The following is a 14,614-nucleotide window of genomic DNA, read 5'->3' as shown; positions in this document are numbered from 1 at the left end:
TCCCCATTTTTCCCCCCAAAACCCCAATTTTCCCCATTTTTCCCATTTTTAACCCGATTTCCCCCCTTTTTCACCCAAATCTCCCCTTGTTTTTAACCCTTTCCGGACTGGACCGAGGGTCCCCGCTGCCTGAGTGCCCCAAAATCCCCCCAAAATCCCCCCAAAATCCCCATTTTCACCCCCAAAATCCCCATTTTTCACCCCAAAACCCCAATTTTCCCCATTTTTCCCACTTTTAACCCGATTTCCCCCCTTTTTCACCCAAATCTCCCCATTTTTTAACCCTTTCCAGACTGGACCGAGGGTCCCCGCTGCCTGAGTGCCCCAAAATCCCCCCAAATCCCCCCAAATCCCCCCAAAATCCCCATTTTTCCCCCAAAACCCCAATTTTAACCCCAATTTTTCCCCATTTTTCCCACTTTTAACCCGATTTCTCCCCTTTTTCACCCAAATCTCCCCTTGTTTTTAACCCTTTCCAGACTGGACCGAGGGTCCTCTCTGCCTGAGTGCCCCAAAATCCCCCCAAATCTCCCCAAAATCCCCCCAAAATCCCCATTTTTCACCCCAAACCCCATTTTTTCCCCATTTTTCCCACTTTTAACCCGATTTCTCCCCTTTTTCACCCAAATCTCCCCATTTTTTAACCCTTTCCAGACTGGACCGAGGGTCCTCTCTGCCTGAGTGCCCCAAAATCCCCCCAAATCTCCCCAAAATCCCCCCAAAATCCCCATTTTTCCCCCCAAACCCCCAATTTTAACCCCAATTTTCCCCATTTTTCCCACTTTTAACCCGATTTCCCCCCTTTTTCACCCAAATCTCCCCATTTTTTAACCCTTTCCAGACTGGACCGAGGGTCCCCGCTGCCTGAGTGCCCCAAAATCCCCCCAAATCTCCCCAAAATCCCCCCAAAATCCCCATTTTCACCCCCAAAATCCCCATTTTTCCCCCAAACCCCATTTTTTCCCCATTTTTCCCACTTTTAACCCGATTTCTCCCCTTTTTCACCCAAATCTCCCCATTTTTTAACCCTTTCCAGACTGGACCGAGGGTCCTCTCTGCCTGAGTGCCCCAAAATCCCCCCAAAATCCCCCCAAAATCCCCATTTTCACCCCCAAAATCCCCATTTTTCACCCCAAAACCCCAATTTTTCCCCATTTTTCCCACTTTTAACCCGATTTCCCCCCTTTTTCACCCAAATCTCCCCTTGTTTTTAACCCTTTCCAGACTGGACCGAGGGTCCCCGCTGCCTGAGTGCCCCAAAATCCCCCCAAAATCCCCATTTTCACCCCCAAAATCCCCATTTTTCACCCCAATTTTAACCCCAATTTTTCCCCATTTTTCCCACTTTTAACCCGATTTCTCCCCTTTTTCACCCAAATCTCCCCATTTTTTAACCCTTTCCAGACTGGACCGAGGGTCCTCTCTGCCTGAGTGCCCCAAAATCCCCCCAAATCTCCCCAAAATCCCCCCAAAATCCCCATTTTTCACCCCAAACCCCCAATTTTAACCCCATTTTTTCCCCATTTTTCCCACTTTTAACCCGATTTCTCCCCTTTTTCACCCAAATCTCCCCATTTTTTAACCCTTTCCAGACTGGACCGAGGGTCCCCGCTGCCTGAGTGCCCCAAAATCCCCCCAAAATCCCCATTTTTCCCCCCAAAACCCCAATTTTCCCCCATTTTTCCCACTTTTAACCCGATTTCCCCCCTTTTTCACCCAAATCTCCCCTTGTTTTTAACCCTTTCCAGACTGGACCGAGGGTCCTCTCTGCCTGAGTGCCCCAAAATCCCCCCAAAATCCCCCCCAAATCCCCATTTTCACCCCCAAAATCCCCATTTTCACCCCAAAACCCCAATTTTAACCCCAATTTTTCCCCATTTTTCCCACTTTTAACCCGATTTTCCCCCTTTTTCACCCAAATCTCCCCTTGTTTTTTAACCCTTTCCAGACTGGACCGAGGGTCCTCTCTGCCTGAGTGCCCCAAAATCCCCCCAAATCTCCCCAAAATCCCCCCAAAATCCCCATTTTTCCCCCCAAACCCCCAATTTTAACCCCAATTTTCCCCATTTTTCCCACTTTTAACCCGATTTCCCCCCTTTTTCACCCAAATCTCCCCATTTTTTAACCCTTTCCAGACTGGACCGAGGGTCCCCGCTGCCTGAGTGCCCCAAAATCCCCCCAAATCCCCCCAAAATCCCCATTTTCACCCCCAAAATCCCCATTTTTCCCCCAAACCCCATTTTTTCCCCATTTTTCCCACTTTTAACCCGATTTCTCCCCTTTTTCACCCAAATCTCCCCATTTTTTAACCCTTTCCAGACTGGACCGAGGGTCCTCTCTGCCTGAGTGCCCCAAAATCCCCCCAAAATCCCCCCAAAATCCCCATTTTCACCCCCAAAATCCCCATTTTTCACCCCAAAACCCCAATTTTTCCCCATTTTTCCCACTTTTAACCCGATTTCCCCCCTTTTTCACCCAAATCTCCCCTTGTTTTTAACCCTTTCCAGACTGGACCGAGGGTCCCCGCTGCCTGAGTGCCCCAAAATGCCCCCAAATCCCCCCAAAATCCCCATTTTCACCCCCAAAATCCCCATTTTTCACCCCAATTTTAACCCCAATTTTTCCCCATTTTTCCCACTTTTAACCCGATTTCTCCCCTTTTTCACCCAAATCTCCCCATTTTTTAACCCTTTCCAGACTGGACCGAGGGTCCTCTCTGCCTGAGTGCCCCAAAATCCCCCCAAATCTCCCCAAAATCCCCCCAAAATCCCCATTTTTCACCCCAAACCCCATTTTTTCCCCATTTTTCCCACTTTTAACCCGATTTTCCCCCTTTTTCACCCAAATCTCCCCATTTTTTAACCCTTTCCAGACTGGACCGAGGGTCCCCGCTGCCTGAGTGCCCCAAAATCCCCCCAAATCTCCCCCAAATCCCCCCAAAATCCCCATTTTTCCCCCCAAAACCCCAATTTTAACCCCAATTTTCCCCATTTTTCCCACTTTTAACCCGATTTCCCCCCTTTTTCACCCAAATCTCCCCATTTTTTAACCCTTTCCAGACTGGACCGAGGGTCCCCGCTGCCTGAGTGCCCCAAAATCCCCCCAAAATCCCCCCAAAATCCCCATTTTCCCCCCCAAACTCCAATTTTAACCCCAATTTTTCCCCATTTTTCCCACTTTTAACCCGATTTCTCCCCTTTTTCACCCAAATCTCCCCTTGTTTTTAACCCTTTCCAGACTGGACCGAGGGTCCTCTCTGCCTGAGTGCCCCAAAATCCCCCCAAATCTCCCCAAAATCCCCCCAAAATCCCCATTTTTCACCCCAATTTTAACCCCAATTTTTCCCCATTTTTCCCACTTTTAACCCGATTTCTCCCCTTTTTCACCCAAATCTCCCCTTGTTTTTAACCCTTTCCGGACTGGACCGAGGGTCCCCGCTGCCTGAGTGCCCCAAAATCCCCCCAAAATCCCCCCAAAATCCCCATTTTCACCCCCAAAACCCCAATTTTAACCCAAATTTTTCCCCATTTTTCCCACTTTTAACCCGATTTCCCCCCTTTTTCACCCAAATCTCCCCTTGTTTTTAACCCTTTCCGGACTGGACCGAGGGTCCTCTCTGCCTGAGTGCCCCAAAATCCCCCCAAATCCCCCCAAAATCCCCCCAAAATCCCCCCAAAATCCCCATTTTTCCCCCAAAACCCCAATTTTAACCCCAATTTTTCCCCATTTTTCCCACTTTTAACCCGATTTCTCCCCTTTTTCACCCAAATCTCCCCTTGTTTTTAACCCTTTCCAGACTGGACCGAGGGTCCCCGCTGCCTGAGTGCCCCAAAATCCCCCCAAAATCCCCCCAAAATCCCCATTTTCACCCCCAAAACCCCAATTTTAACCCAAATTTTTCCCCATTTTTCCCACTTTTAACCCGATTTCCCCCCTTTTTCACCCAAATCTCCCCTTGTTTTTAACCCTTTCCGGACTGGACCGAGGGTCCTCTCTGCCTGAGTGCCCCAAAATCCCCCCAAAATCCCCCCAAAATCCCCATTTTCACCCCCAAAATCCCCATTTTTCACCCCAAACCCCAATTTTTCCCCATTTTTCCCACTTGTAACCCGATTTCCCCCCTTTTTCACCCAAATCTCCCCTTGTTTTTAACCCTTTCCGGACTGGACCGAGGGTCCTCTCTGCCTGAGTGCCCCAAAATCCCCCCAAATCCCCCCAAATCCCCCCAAAATCCCCATTTTTCACCCCAAAACCCCAATTTTAACCCCAATTTTTCCCCATTTTTCCCACTTTCAACCCAATTTCCCCCCTTTTTCACCCAAATCTCCCCATTTTTTAACCCTTTCCAGACTGGACCGAGGGTCCCCGCTGCCTGAGTGCCCCAAAATGCCCCAAAATCCCCCCAAAATCCCCATTTTCACCCCCAAAATCCCCATTTTTCACCCCAAACCCCATTTTTTCCCCATTTTTCCCACTTTTAACCCGATTTCCCCCCTTTTTCACCCAAATCTCCCCTTGTTTTTAACCCTTTCCAGACTGGACCGAGGGTCCTCTCTGCCTGAGTGCCCCAAAATCCCCCCAAATCTCCCCAAAATCCCCCCAAAATCCCCATTTTTCACCCCAAAACCCCCAATTTTTCCCCATTTTTCCCACTTTTAACCCGATTTCTCCCCTTTTTCACCCAAATCTCCCCTTGTTTTTAACCCTTTCCAGACTGGACCGAGGGTCCTCTCTGCCTGAGTGCCCCAAAATCCCCCCAAATCCCCCCAAAATCCCCATTTTTCCCCCCAAAACCCCAATTTTAACCCCAATTTTCCCCATTTTCCCACTTTTAACCCGATTTCTCCCCTTTTTCACCCAAATCTCCCCATTTTTTAACCCTTTCCAGACTGGACCGAGGGTCCCCGCTGCCAGCGCTGCCGCCCGGGCAGTTTCGGCCCGGGGGGGTTCGGGGGGTGCCGCCCCTGTCGCTGCCACGGCCACGGCGACCCCGAGAGGGGCTTCTGCCACCGCGGCACCGGGCAGTGCCACTGCCGGCCACCGACCACGGGCCCGCACTGCGACCGCTGCGCGCCCGGCTACTACGGGGACCCCAGGTGAGTGACCCAAAACTGCCCAAAATGGCCCAAAATGGCCCAAAACTGCCCCGAAATGGCCCAAAATGGACCAAAACCGCTTCAAAATGGCCCAAAATGGCCCAAAATAGCCCCAAACCGCCCAGCACGGGCCCGCACTGCGACCGCTGCGCGCCCGGCTACTACGGGGACCCCAGGTGAGTGACCCAAAACTGCCCAAAATGGCCCAAAATGGCCCAAAACTGCCCCGAAATGGCCCAAAATGGACCAAAACTGCCCCGAAATGGCCCAAAACCGCCCCGAAATAGCCCCAAAATGGCCCAAAATAGCCCCAAACCGCCCAGCACGGGCCCGCACTGCGACCGCTGCGCGCCCGGCTACTACGGGGACCCCAGGTGAGTGACCCAAAACTGCCCAAAATGGCCCAAAACTGCCCTGAAATGGCCCAAAATGGCCCAAAATGGACCAAAACCGCTTCAAAATGGCCCAAAACTGCCCCAAAATAGCCCAAAACTGCCCCAAAATGGCCCAAAATAGCCCCAAACCGCCCAGCACGGGCCCGCACTGCGACCGCTGCGCGCCCGGCTACTACGGGGACCCCAGGTGAGTGACCCAAAACGGCCCAAAATGGCCCAAAACCGCTTCAAAATGGCCCAAAACTGCCCCGAAATGGCCCAAAATGGCCCAAAACTGCCCCGAAATGGCCCAAAATGGCCCAAAATGGCCCCAAACCGCCCAGCACGGGCCCGCACTGCGACCGCTGCGCGCCCGGCTACTACGGGGACCCCAGGTGAGTGACCCAAAATGGCCCAAAATGGCCCAAAACTGCCCCGAAATGGCCCAAAACTGCCCCGAAATGGCCCAAAATGGCCCAAAACTGCCCTGAAATGGCCCAAAACTGCCCCGAAATGGCCCAAAATGGCCCAAAATAGCCCCAAACCGCCCACCACGGGCCCGCACTGCGACCGCTGCGCGCCCGGCTACTACGGGGACCCCAGGTGAGTGACCCAAAACTGCCCAGAAATAGCCCAAAACCACCCCAAAATGGCCCAAAACTGCCCCGAAATGGCCCAAAATGGACCAAAACCGCTTCAAAATGGCCCAAAACTGCTCCGAAATGGCCCAAAATGGACCAAAACCGCTTCAAAATGGCCCAAAACTGCCCCGAAATAGCCCAAAATGGCCCAAAACTGCTTCAAAATGGCCCAAAACCGCCCCAAAATGGCCCAAAATGGCCCAAAACCGCTTCAAAATGGCCCAAAACTGCCCCGAAATGGCCCAAAATGGACCAAAACCGCTTCAAAATGGCCCAAAACTGCCCCGAAATGGCCCAAAATGGACCAAAACCGCTTCAAAATGGCCCAAAACTGCCCCGAAATAGCCCAAAACTGCCCCAAAATGCCCCAAAATAGCCCCAAACCGCCCCAAAATGGCCCAAACCGCCCCAAAATGGCCCAAAACCGCCCCAAAATAGCCCAAAATGGCCCAAAACTGCCCCAAAATAGCCCCAAACCGCCCAGCATGGGGCCGCACTGCGACCGCTGCGCGCCCGGCTACTACGGGGACCCCAGGTGAGTGACCCAAAACGGCCCAAAATGGCCCAAAACTGCCCCGAAATGGCCCAAAACCGCTTCAAAATGGCCCAAAACTGCCCCGAAATGGCCCAAAATGGACCAAAACTGCTTCAAAATGGCCCAAAACTGCCCCGAAATGGCCCAAAATGGACCAAAACCGCTTCAAAATGGCCCAAAATGGCCCAAAACTGCCCTGAAATGGCCCAAAACTGCCCCGAAATGGCCCAAAACTGCCCCAAAATGGCCCAAAATAGCCCCAAACCGCCCAGCACGGGGCCGCACTGCGACCGCTGCGCGCCCGGCTACTTCGGGGACCCCAGGTGAGTGACCCAAAACTGCCCAAAATGGCCCAAAATGGCCCAAAACTGCCCTGAAATGGCCCAAAACTGCCCCGAAATGGCCCAAAACCGCCCCGAAATGGCCCAAAATGGCCCCAAACTGCCCTGAAATAGCCCAAAACTGCCCCAAAATGGCCCAAAATAGCCCCAAACCGCCCAGCACGGGCCCGCACTGCGACCGCTGCGCGCCCGGCTACTACGGGGACCCCAGGTGAGTGACCCAAAACTGCCCAGAAATGGCCCAAAACCGCTTCAAAATGGCCCAAAACTGCCCCGAAATGGCCCAAAATGGACCAAAACTCCCCCAAAATGGCCCAAAACTGCCCCAAAATGGCCCAAAATGGACCAAAACCGCTTCAAAATGGCCCAAAACTGCCCCAAAATAGCCCAAAATGGCCCAAAACCGCTTCAAAATGGCCCAAAACCGCCCCAAAATGGCCCCAAACCGCTTCAAAATGGCCCAAAATAGCCCAAAATGGCCCCAAACTGCCCCAAAATGGCCCCAAACTGCCCCAAAATGGCCCAAAATAGCCCCAAAATGGCCCCAAACTGCCCCAAAATGGCCCAAAATAGCCCAAAATGGCCCAAAACTGCCCCAAAATGGCCCCAAACTGCCCCGAAATGGCCCAAAACCGCTTCAAAATGGCCCAAAATGGCCCAAAATGGCCCAAAACCGCTTCAAAATGGCCCAAAACTGCCCCAAAATGGCCCAAAATGGACCAAAACCGCTTCAAAATGGCCCAAAACTGCCCCGAAATGGCCCAAAATGGACCAAAACCGCTTCAAAATGGCCCAAAACCGCCCCAAAATGACCCCAAACCGCCCCAAAATGGCCCAAAACTGCTCCAAAATGGCCCGAAATGGCCCAAAACCGCTTCAAAATGGCCCCAAACCGCCCCAAGATGGCCCAAAACTGCCCCAAAATGGCCCAAAATAGCCCAAAACTGTCTCGAAATGGCCCAAAACTGCCCCAAAAAAGCCCCGAACCCCCAAAACACACCAAAATAGCCCAAAATATCCCCCCAAAAATTATTAAAAAATCAAAAAAAATCCTAAAAAAATCCCAAAAATCCCCCAAAATCTCCAAAACCTAAAAAAAGCCCCCCAAAATTGAAACAAACCCAAAAAAATCCCCCCAAAAAATCCTAGAAAAATCCCCAAACCCCAAAAAACCCCAACCCCCCCAAAAACCCCCAAAACCTAAAAAAAAGCCCCCCCAAAAATTGAAAGAAACACAAAAAAATCCCCCAAAAAATCCCCCAAAAAATCCCCAAAAAAATCATTCAAAAATCCTAAAAAAATCCCCCCAAAAATCCTAAAAAATCCTAAAAAATCCCAAAAAATCCCAAAAAATCCTAAAAAATCCCAAAAAATCCCAAAAAATCCCTAAACCCCAAAAACCAAAAAAAAATCCCCAAGAATTGAAAGAACCCCCCCAAAAACCCTTTTAAAATCCTCCAAAAAATCGAAAAAATCCCCAAAAAATCATTAAAAAATCCCCAAAAAATCCCCAAAAAATCCCAAAAAAATCCCAAAAAATTCCCAAAAATCCCCAAAAATCCCCAAAATTCCCAAAAAATTCCTAAACCCCAAAAACCAAAAAAAAATCCCCAAGAATTGAAAGAAACCCCCCAAAAACCCTTTAAAAATCCTCCAAAAAATCGAAAAAATCCCCAAAAAATCATTAAAAAATCCCAAAAAAATCCAAAAAAAATCCAAAAAAATCCCCAAAAATCCTACAAATTCCCCAAAACTCCCCCAAATCCCCAGATCTTCCCGGAATTCCGTTTTCCCTCAGGAACGGGGGCGTGTGCGTGCGCCGCTGCCGGGGCCGCCCCCTGATCCCGACCCCAAACCCCCCAAAACCACCCCAAAAACCCCAAAGAAATCCCCCCAAAAATCCAACAAAAACTCGAAAAAATCCCTCAAAAAATCCTAGAAAAATCCCCAAACCCCAAAAAACCCCAACCCCCCCAAAAACCCCCAAAACCTAAAAAAAAGCTCTCCAAAAATTGAAAGAAACACAAAAAAATCCCCAAAAAAATCCCCAAAAAAATCCCCCAAAAAATCATTCAAAAATCATTCAAAAATCCTAAAAAATCCCCCCAAAAATTCCAAAAAATCCTAAAAAATCCCAAAAAATCCTAAAAAATCCCCAAAAATCCCAAAAAATCCCAAAAAATCCCAAAACCCCAAAAACCAAAAAAAAATCCCCAAGAATTGAAAGAAACCCCCCAAAAACCCTTTTAAAATCCTCCAAAAAATCGAAAAAATCCCCAAAAAATCATTAAAAAATCCCAAAAAAATCCCCAAAAAATCCCAAAAAATTCCCAAAAATCCTACAAATTCCCCAAAACTCCCCCAAATCCCCAGATCTTCCCGGAATTCCGTTTTCCCTCAGGAACGGGGGCGTGTGCGTGCGCCGCTGCCGGGGCCGCCCCCTGATCCCGACCCCAAACCCCCCAAAACCACCCCAAAAACCCCAAAGAAATCCCCCCAAAAATCCAACAAAAACTCGAAAAAATCCCTCAAAAAATCCTAGAAAAATCCCCAAACCCCAAAAACCCCCAAAACCTAAAAAAAAGCCCCCCAAAAATTGAAAGAAACACAAAAAAATCCCCAAAAAAATCCCCCAAAAAATCCCCAAAAAAATCATTCAAAAATCATTCAAAAATCCTAAAAAAATCCCCCAAAAAATCCCAAAAAATCCCAAAAAATCCTAAAAAATCCCAAAAAATTCCCAAAAAATCCCAAAAAATCCCAAAACCCCAAAAACCAAAAAAAATCCCCAAAATTTGAAAGAACCCCCCCAAAAACCCCTAAAAAATCCTCCAAAAAATCGAAAAAATCCCCAAAAAATCATTAAAAAATCCAAAAAAAATCCAAAAAAAATCCCCAAAAAATCCCAAAAAATCCCCAAAAATCCTAGAAATTCCCCAAAACTCCCCCAAATCCCCAGATCTTCCCGGAATTCCGTTTTCCCTCAGGAACGGGGGTGTGTGCGTGCGCCGCTGCCGGGGCCGCCCCCTGATCCCGACCCCAAACCCCCCAAAACCACCCCAAAAACCCCAAAGAAATCCCCCCAAAAATCCAACAAAAACTCGAAAAAATCCCTCAAAAAATCCTAGAAAAATCCCCAAACCCCAAAAAACCCCAAAACCTAAAAAAACCCCCAAAACCTAAAAAAAAGCCCCCCCAAAATTGAAAGAAACACAAAAAAATCCCCCCCAAAAAATCCCCCAAAAAATCCCCAAAAAAATCATTCAAAAATCATTCAAAAATCCTAAAAAAATCCCCAAAAAATCCCAAAAAATCCCCAAAAATCCCCAAAATTCCCAAAAAATCCCTAAACCCCAAAAACCAAAAAAAAATCCCCAAGAATTGAAAGAACCCCCCCAAAAACCCTTTTAAAATCCTCCAAAAAATCGAAAAAATCCCCAAAAAATCATTAAAAAATCAAAAAAAAATCCCAAAAAATCCTAAAAAAATCCCCCAAAAATTCCAAAAAATCCTAAAAAATCCCAAAAAATCCCAAAAAATCCCAAAACCCCAAAACCCAAAAAAAAATCTCCAAAATATGAAAGAAACCCCCCAAAAACCCCTAAAAAATCCTCCAAAAAATCGAAAAAATCCCCAAAAAATCATTAAAAAATCCCAAAAAAATCCAAAAAAAATCCCCAAAAAATCCCAAAAAATCCCCAAAAATCCTAGAAATTCCCCAAAACTCCCCCAAATCCCCAGATCTTCCCGGAATTCCGTTTTCCCTCAGGAACGGGGGCGTGTGCGTGCGCCGCTGCCGGGGCCGCCCCCTGATCCCGACCCCAAACCCCCCAAAACCACCCCAAAAACCCCAAAGAAATCCCCCCAAAAATCCAACAAAAACTCGAAAAAATCCCTCAAAAAATCCTAGAAAAATCCCCAACCCCCAAAAAACCCCAAAACCTAAAAAAAACCCCAAAACCTAAAAAAAAGCCCCCCCAAAATTGAAAGAAACACAAAAAAATCCCCCCCAAAAAATCCCCCAAAAAATCCCCAAAAAAATCATTCAAAAATCATTCAAAAATCCTAAAAAAATCCCCCAAAAATCCCCAAAAATCCTAAAAAGTCCCAAAAAATCCCAAAAAATCCTAAAAAATCCCAAAAAATCCCAAAAAATCCCTAAACCCCAAAAACCAAAAAAAAATCCCCAAAATTTGAAAGAAACCCCCCCAAAACCCTTTTAAAATCCTCCAAAAAATCGAAAAAATCCCCAAAAAATCATTAAAAAATCCCAAAAAAATCCCCAAAAAATCCCCAAAAAATCCCCAAAAAATCCTAAAAAATCCCCAAAAATCCCAAAAAATCCCAAAAAATCCCAAAACCCCAAAAACCAAAAAAAATCCCCAAGAATTGAAAGAACCCCCCCAAAAACCCTTTAAAAATCCTCCAAAAAATCGAAAAAATCCCCAAAAAATCATTAAAAAATCAAAAAAAAAATCCAAAAAAAATCCAAAAAAAATCCCAAAAAAATCCCAAAAATCCTAGAAATTCCCCAAAACTCCCCCAAATCCCCAGATCTTCCCGGAATTCCGTTTTCCCTCAGGAACGGGGGCGTGTGCGTGCGCCGCTGCCGGGGCCGCCCCCTGATCCCGACCCCAAACCCCCCAAAACCACCCCAAAAACCCCAAAGAAATCCCCCCAAAAATCCAACAAAAACTCGAAAAAATCCCCAAAAAATCCTAGAAAAATCCCCAAACCCCAAAAAACCCCAACCCCCCCAAAAACCCCCAAAACCTAAAAAAAAGCCCCCCCAAAATTGAAAGAAACGCAAAAAAATCCCCCAAAAAATCCCCCAAAAAATCCCCAAAAAAATCATTCAAAAATCATTCAAAAAACCTAAAAGAATCCCCAAAAATCCCCAAAAATCCTAAAAAATCCTAAAAAATCCCAAAAAATCCTAAAAAATCCCAAAAAATCCCGAAAAATCCTAAAAAATCCCCAAAAATCCCCAAAAATCCTAAAAAATCCAAAAAAATCCCGAAAAATCCTAAAAAATCCCCAAAAAATCCCCAAAAATCCTAAAAAATCCCAAAAAATCCCAAAACCCCAAAAACCAAAAAAAAAATCCCCAAAATATGAAAGAAACCCCCCCAAAACCCTTTAAAAATCCTCCAAAAAATCGAAAAAATCATTAAAAAATCATTAAAAAATCCAAAAAAAATCCCAAAAAAATCCCAAAAAAATTCCAAAAAATTCCCCAAAATCCTAGAAATTCCCCAAAACTCCCCCAAATCCCCAGATCTTCCCGGAATTCCGTTTTCCCTCAGGAACGGGGGTGTGTGCGTGCGCCGCTGCCGGGGCCGCCCCCTGATCTGACCCCAAACCCCCCAAAACCACCCCAAAAACCCCAAAGAAATCCCCCCAAAAATCCAACAAAAACTCGAAAAAATCCCTCAAAAAATCCTAGAAAAATCCCCAAACCCCAAAAACCCCCAAAACCTAAAAAAAACCCCAAAACCTAAAAAAAAGCCCCCCCAAAATTGAAAGAAACACAAAAAAATCCCCAAAAAAATCCCCCAAAAAATCCCCAAAAAAATCATTCAAAAATCATTCAAAAATCCTAAAAAAATCCCCAAAAAATCCCCAAAAATCCTAAAAAGTCCCAAAAAATCCCAAAAAATCCTAAAAAATCCCAAAAAATCCCAAAAAATCCCAAAACCCCAAAAACCAAAAAAAAATCCCCAAGAATTGAAAGAAACCCCCCAAAAACCCTTTTAAAATCCTCCAAAAAATCGAAAAAATCCCCAAAAAATCATTAAAAAATCCCAAAAAAATCCCAAAAACATCCAAAAAAAATCCCAAAAAAATCCCAAAAAATCCCCAAAATTCCCAAAAAATTCCTAAACCCCAAAAACCAAAAAAAAATCCCCAAGAATTGAAAGAAACCCCCCAAAAACCCTTTTAAAATCCTCCAAAAAATCGAAAAAATCCCCAAAAAATCATTAAAAAATCCCAAAAAAATCCCAAAAAATCCCCAAAAAATCCCCAAAAAATCCTAAAAAATCCCAAAAAATCCCAAAAAATCCCAAAAAATCCCAAAACCCCAAAAACCAAAAAAAATCCCCAAGAATTGAAAGAAACCCCCCAAAACCCCCTAAAAAATCCTCCAAAAAATCGAAAAAATCCCCAAAAAATCATTTAAAAATCCCCAAAAAATCATTAAAAAATCCCAAAAATTCCCCAAAAAATTCCCCAAAATCCTACAAATTCCCCAAAACTCCCCCAAATCCCCAGATCTTCCCGGAATTCCGTTTTCCCTCAGGAACGGGGGCGTGTGCGTGCGCCGCTGCCGGGGCCGCCCCCTGATCCCGACCCCAAACCCCCCAAAACCACCCCAAAAACCCCAAAGAAATCCCCCAAAAATCCAACAAAAACTCGAAAAAATCCCTCAAAAAATCCTAGAAAAATCCCCAACCCCCAAAAAACCCCAAAACCTAAAAAAAACCCCAAAACCTAAAAAAAAGCCCCCCCAAAATTGAAAGAAACACAAAAAAATCCCCCCTAAAAAATCCCCCAAAAAATCCCCAAAAAAATCATTCAAAAATCATTCAAAAATCCTAAAAAAATCCCAAAAAAATCCCAAAAAATCCCCAAAAATCCCCAAAATTCCCAAAAAATCCCTAAACCCCAAAAACCAAAAAAAAATCCCCAAGAATTGAAAGAACCCCCCCAAAAACCCTTTTAAAATCCTCCAAAAAATCGAAAAAATCCCCAAAAAATCATTAAAAAATCATTAAAAAATCCCAAAAAAATCCCAAAAAAATCCCAAAAAAATCCCAAAAAATTCCCAAAAATCCTAGAAATTCCCCAAAACTCCCCCAAATCCCCAGATCTTCCCGGAATTCCGTTTTCCCTCAGGAACGGGGGTGTGTGCGTGCGCCGCTGCCGGGGCCGCCAGCTCATCCCGAACCTTTCGGGCCCCCTGGATTTGGGCTCGCGGGGGGAGGGGCCGGGGGGGGGAGGGGCGCCCCTCCCCCACTGCCTCTGGCTGCTCTCGGTCACGGGGGGGCCCCGGCCCTGCCCCAAAAAGGGCCCGAATTGCCCCAAAATCGGCCTCACGCTGCGGCCCGACAGCGAGCAGCCCTGCCAGGTGAGGGGGGAGCAGAGGGGAGGGAGGATTTGGGGAGGAAAAGGGGGGATTTGGGGCAAAAAGGGAGATTTGGGGGGAAAAGGGGGATTTGGGGGAAAAAAGGGGGTTTGGGGGAAAACGGGGGTTTGGGGGAAAAAGGGAGATTTGGGGCAAAAAGGGGGGATTTGGGGGGAAAAAATGGGGATTTGGGGGGAAAAAGGGGGATTTGGGGCAAAAAGGGGGATTTGGGGGGAAAAGAGGGATTTTGGGGGAAAAAGGGGGGATTTGGGGGGATTTGGGGCAAAAGTGGGGATTTGGGGGGAAAAAATGGGGATTTGGGGGGAAAAAGGGGGTTTGGGGGGAAAAAGGGGGATTTGGGACAAAAAGGGGAATTTGGGGGGAAAAGAGGGATTTTGGGGGAAAACGGGGGTTTGGGGGAAAAAGGGGGATTTGGGGCAAAAAGGGGGGATTTGGGGGGGATTTGGGGGGAAAAAATGGGGATTTGGGGGAAAAAGGGGA

At 46.7% G+C, this 14,614-nt stretch overlaps 2 protein-coding genes across 2 annotated transcripts in view; one reads left to right on the top strand and one right to left on the bottom strand.

The window, feature by feature from the left end:
* MEGF8 (multiple EGF like domains 8) overlaps positions 1–14,614 on the top strand; it is a gene marked incomplete at both ends in the record, with an annotated part of 109,719 nt that overhangs the window by 34,573 nt on the left and 60,532 nt on the right. The window contains 2 exons of the mRNA XM_082299902.1: positions 4,889–5,096; positions 13,885–14,116. Of these exons, the coding sequence (XP_082156028.1) occupies positions 4,889–5,096; positions 13,885–14,116 (440 nt within the window). The remainder of the gene's footprint in view (positions 1–4,888; positions 5,097–13,884; positions 14,117–14,614) is intronic.
* Positions 1–14,614, bottom strand: part of TMEM147 (transmembrane protein 147) — a 112,561-nt gene that overhangs the window by 94,039 nt on the left and 3,908 nt on the right. The window lies entirely within an intron of this gene.

This window comes from Coloeus monedula (genome assembly GCF_965178545.1).
Source record: "Coloeus monedula genome assembly, chromosome: 35".
Lineage (NCBI taxonomy): Eukaryota > Metazoa > Chordata > Aves > Passeriformes > Corvidae > Coloeus > Coloeus monedula.
This window is presented reverse-complemented; position numbering and strand designations above follow the sequence as displayed.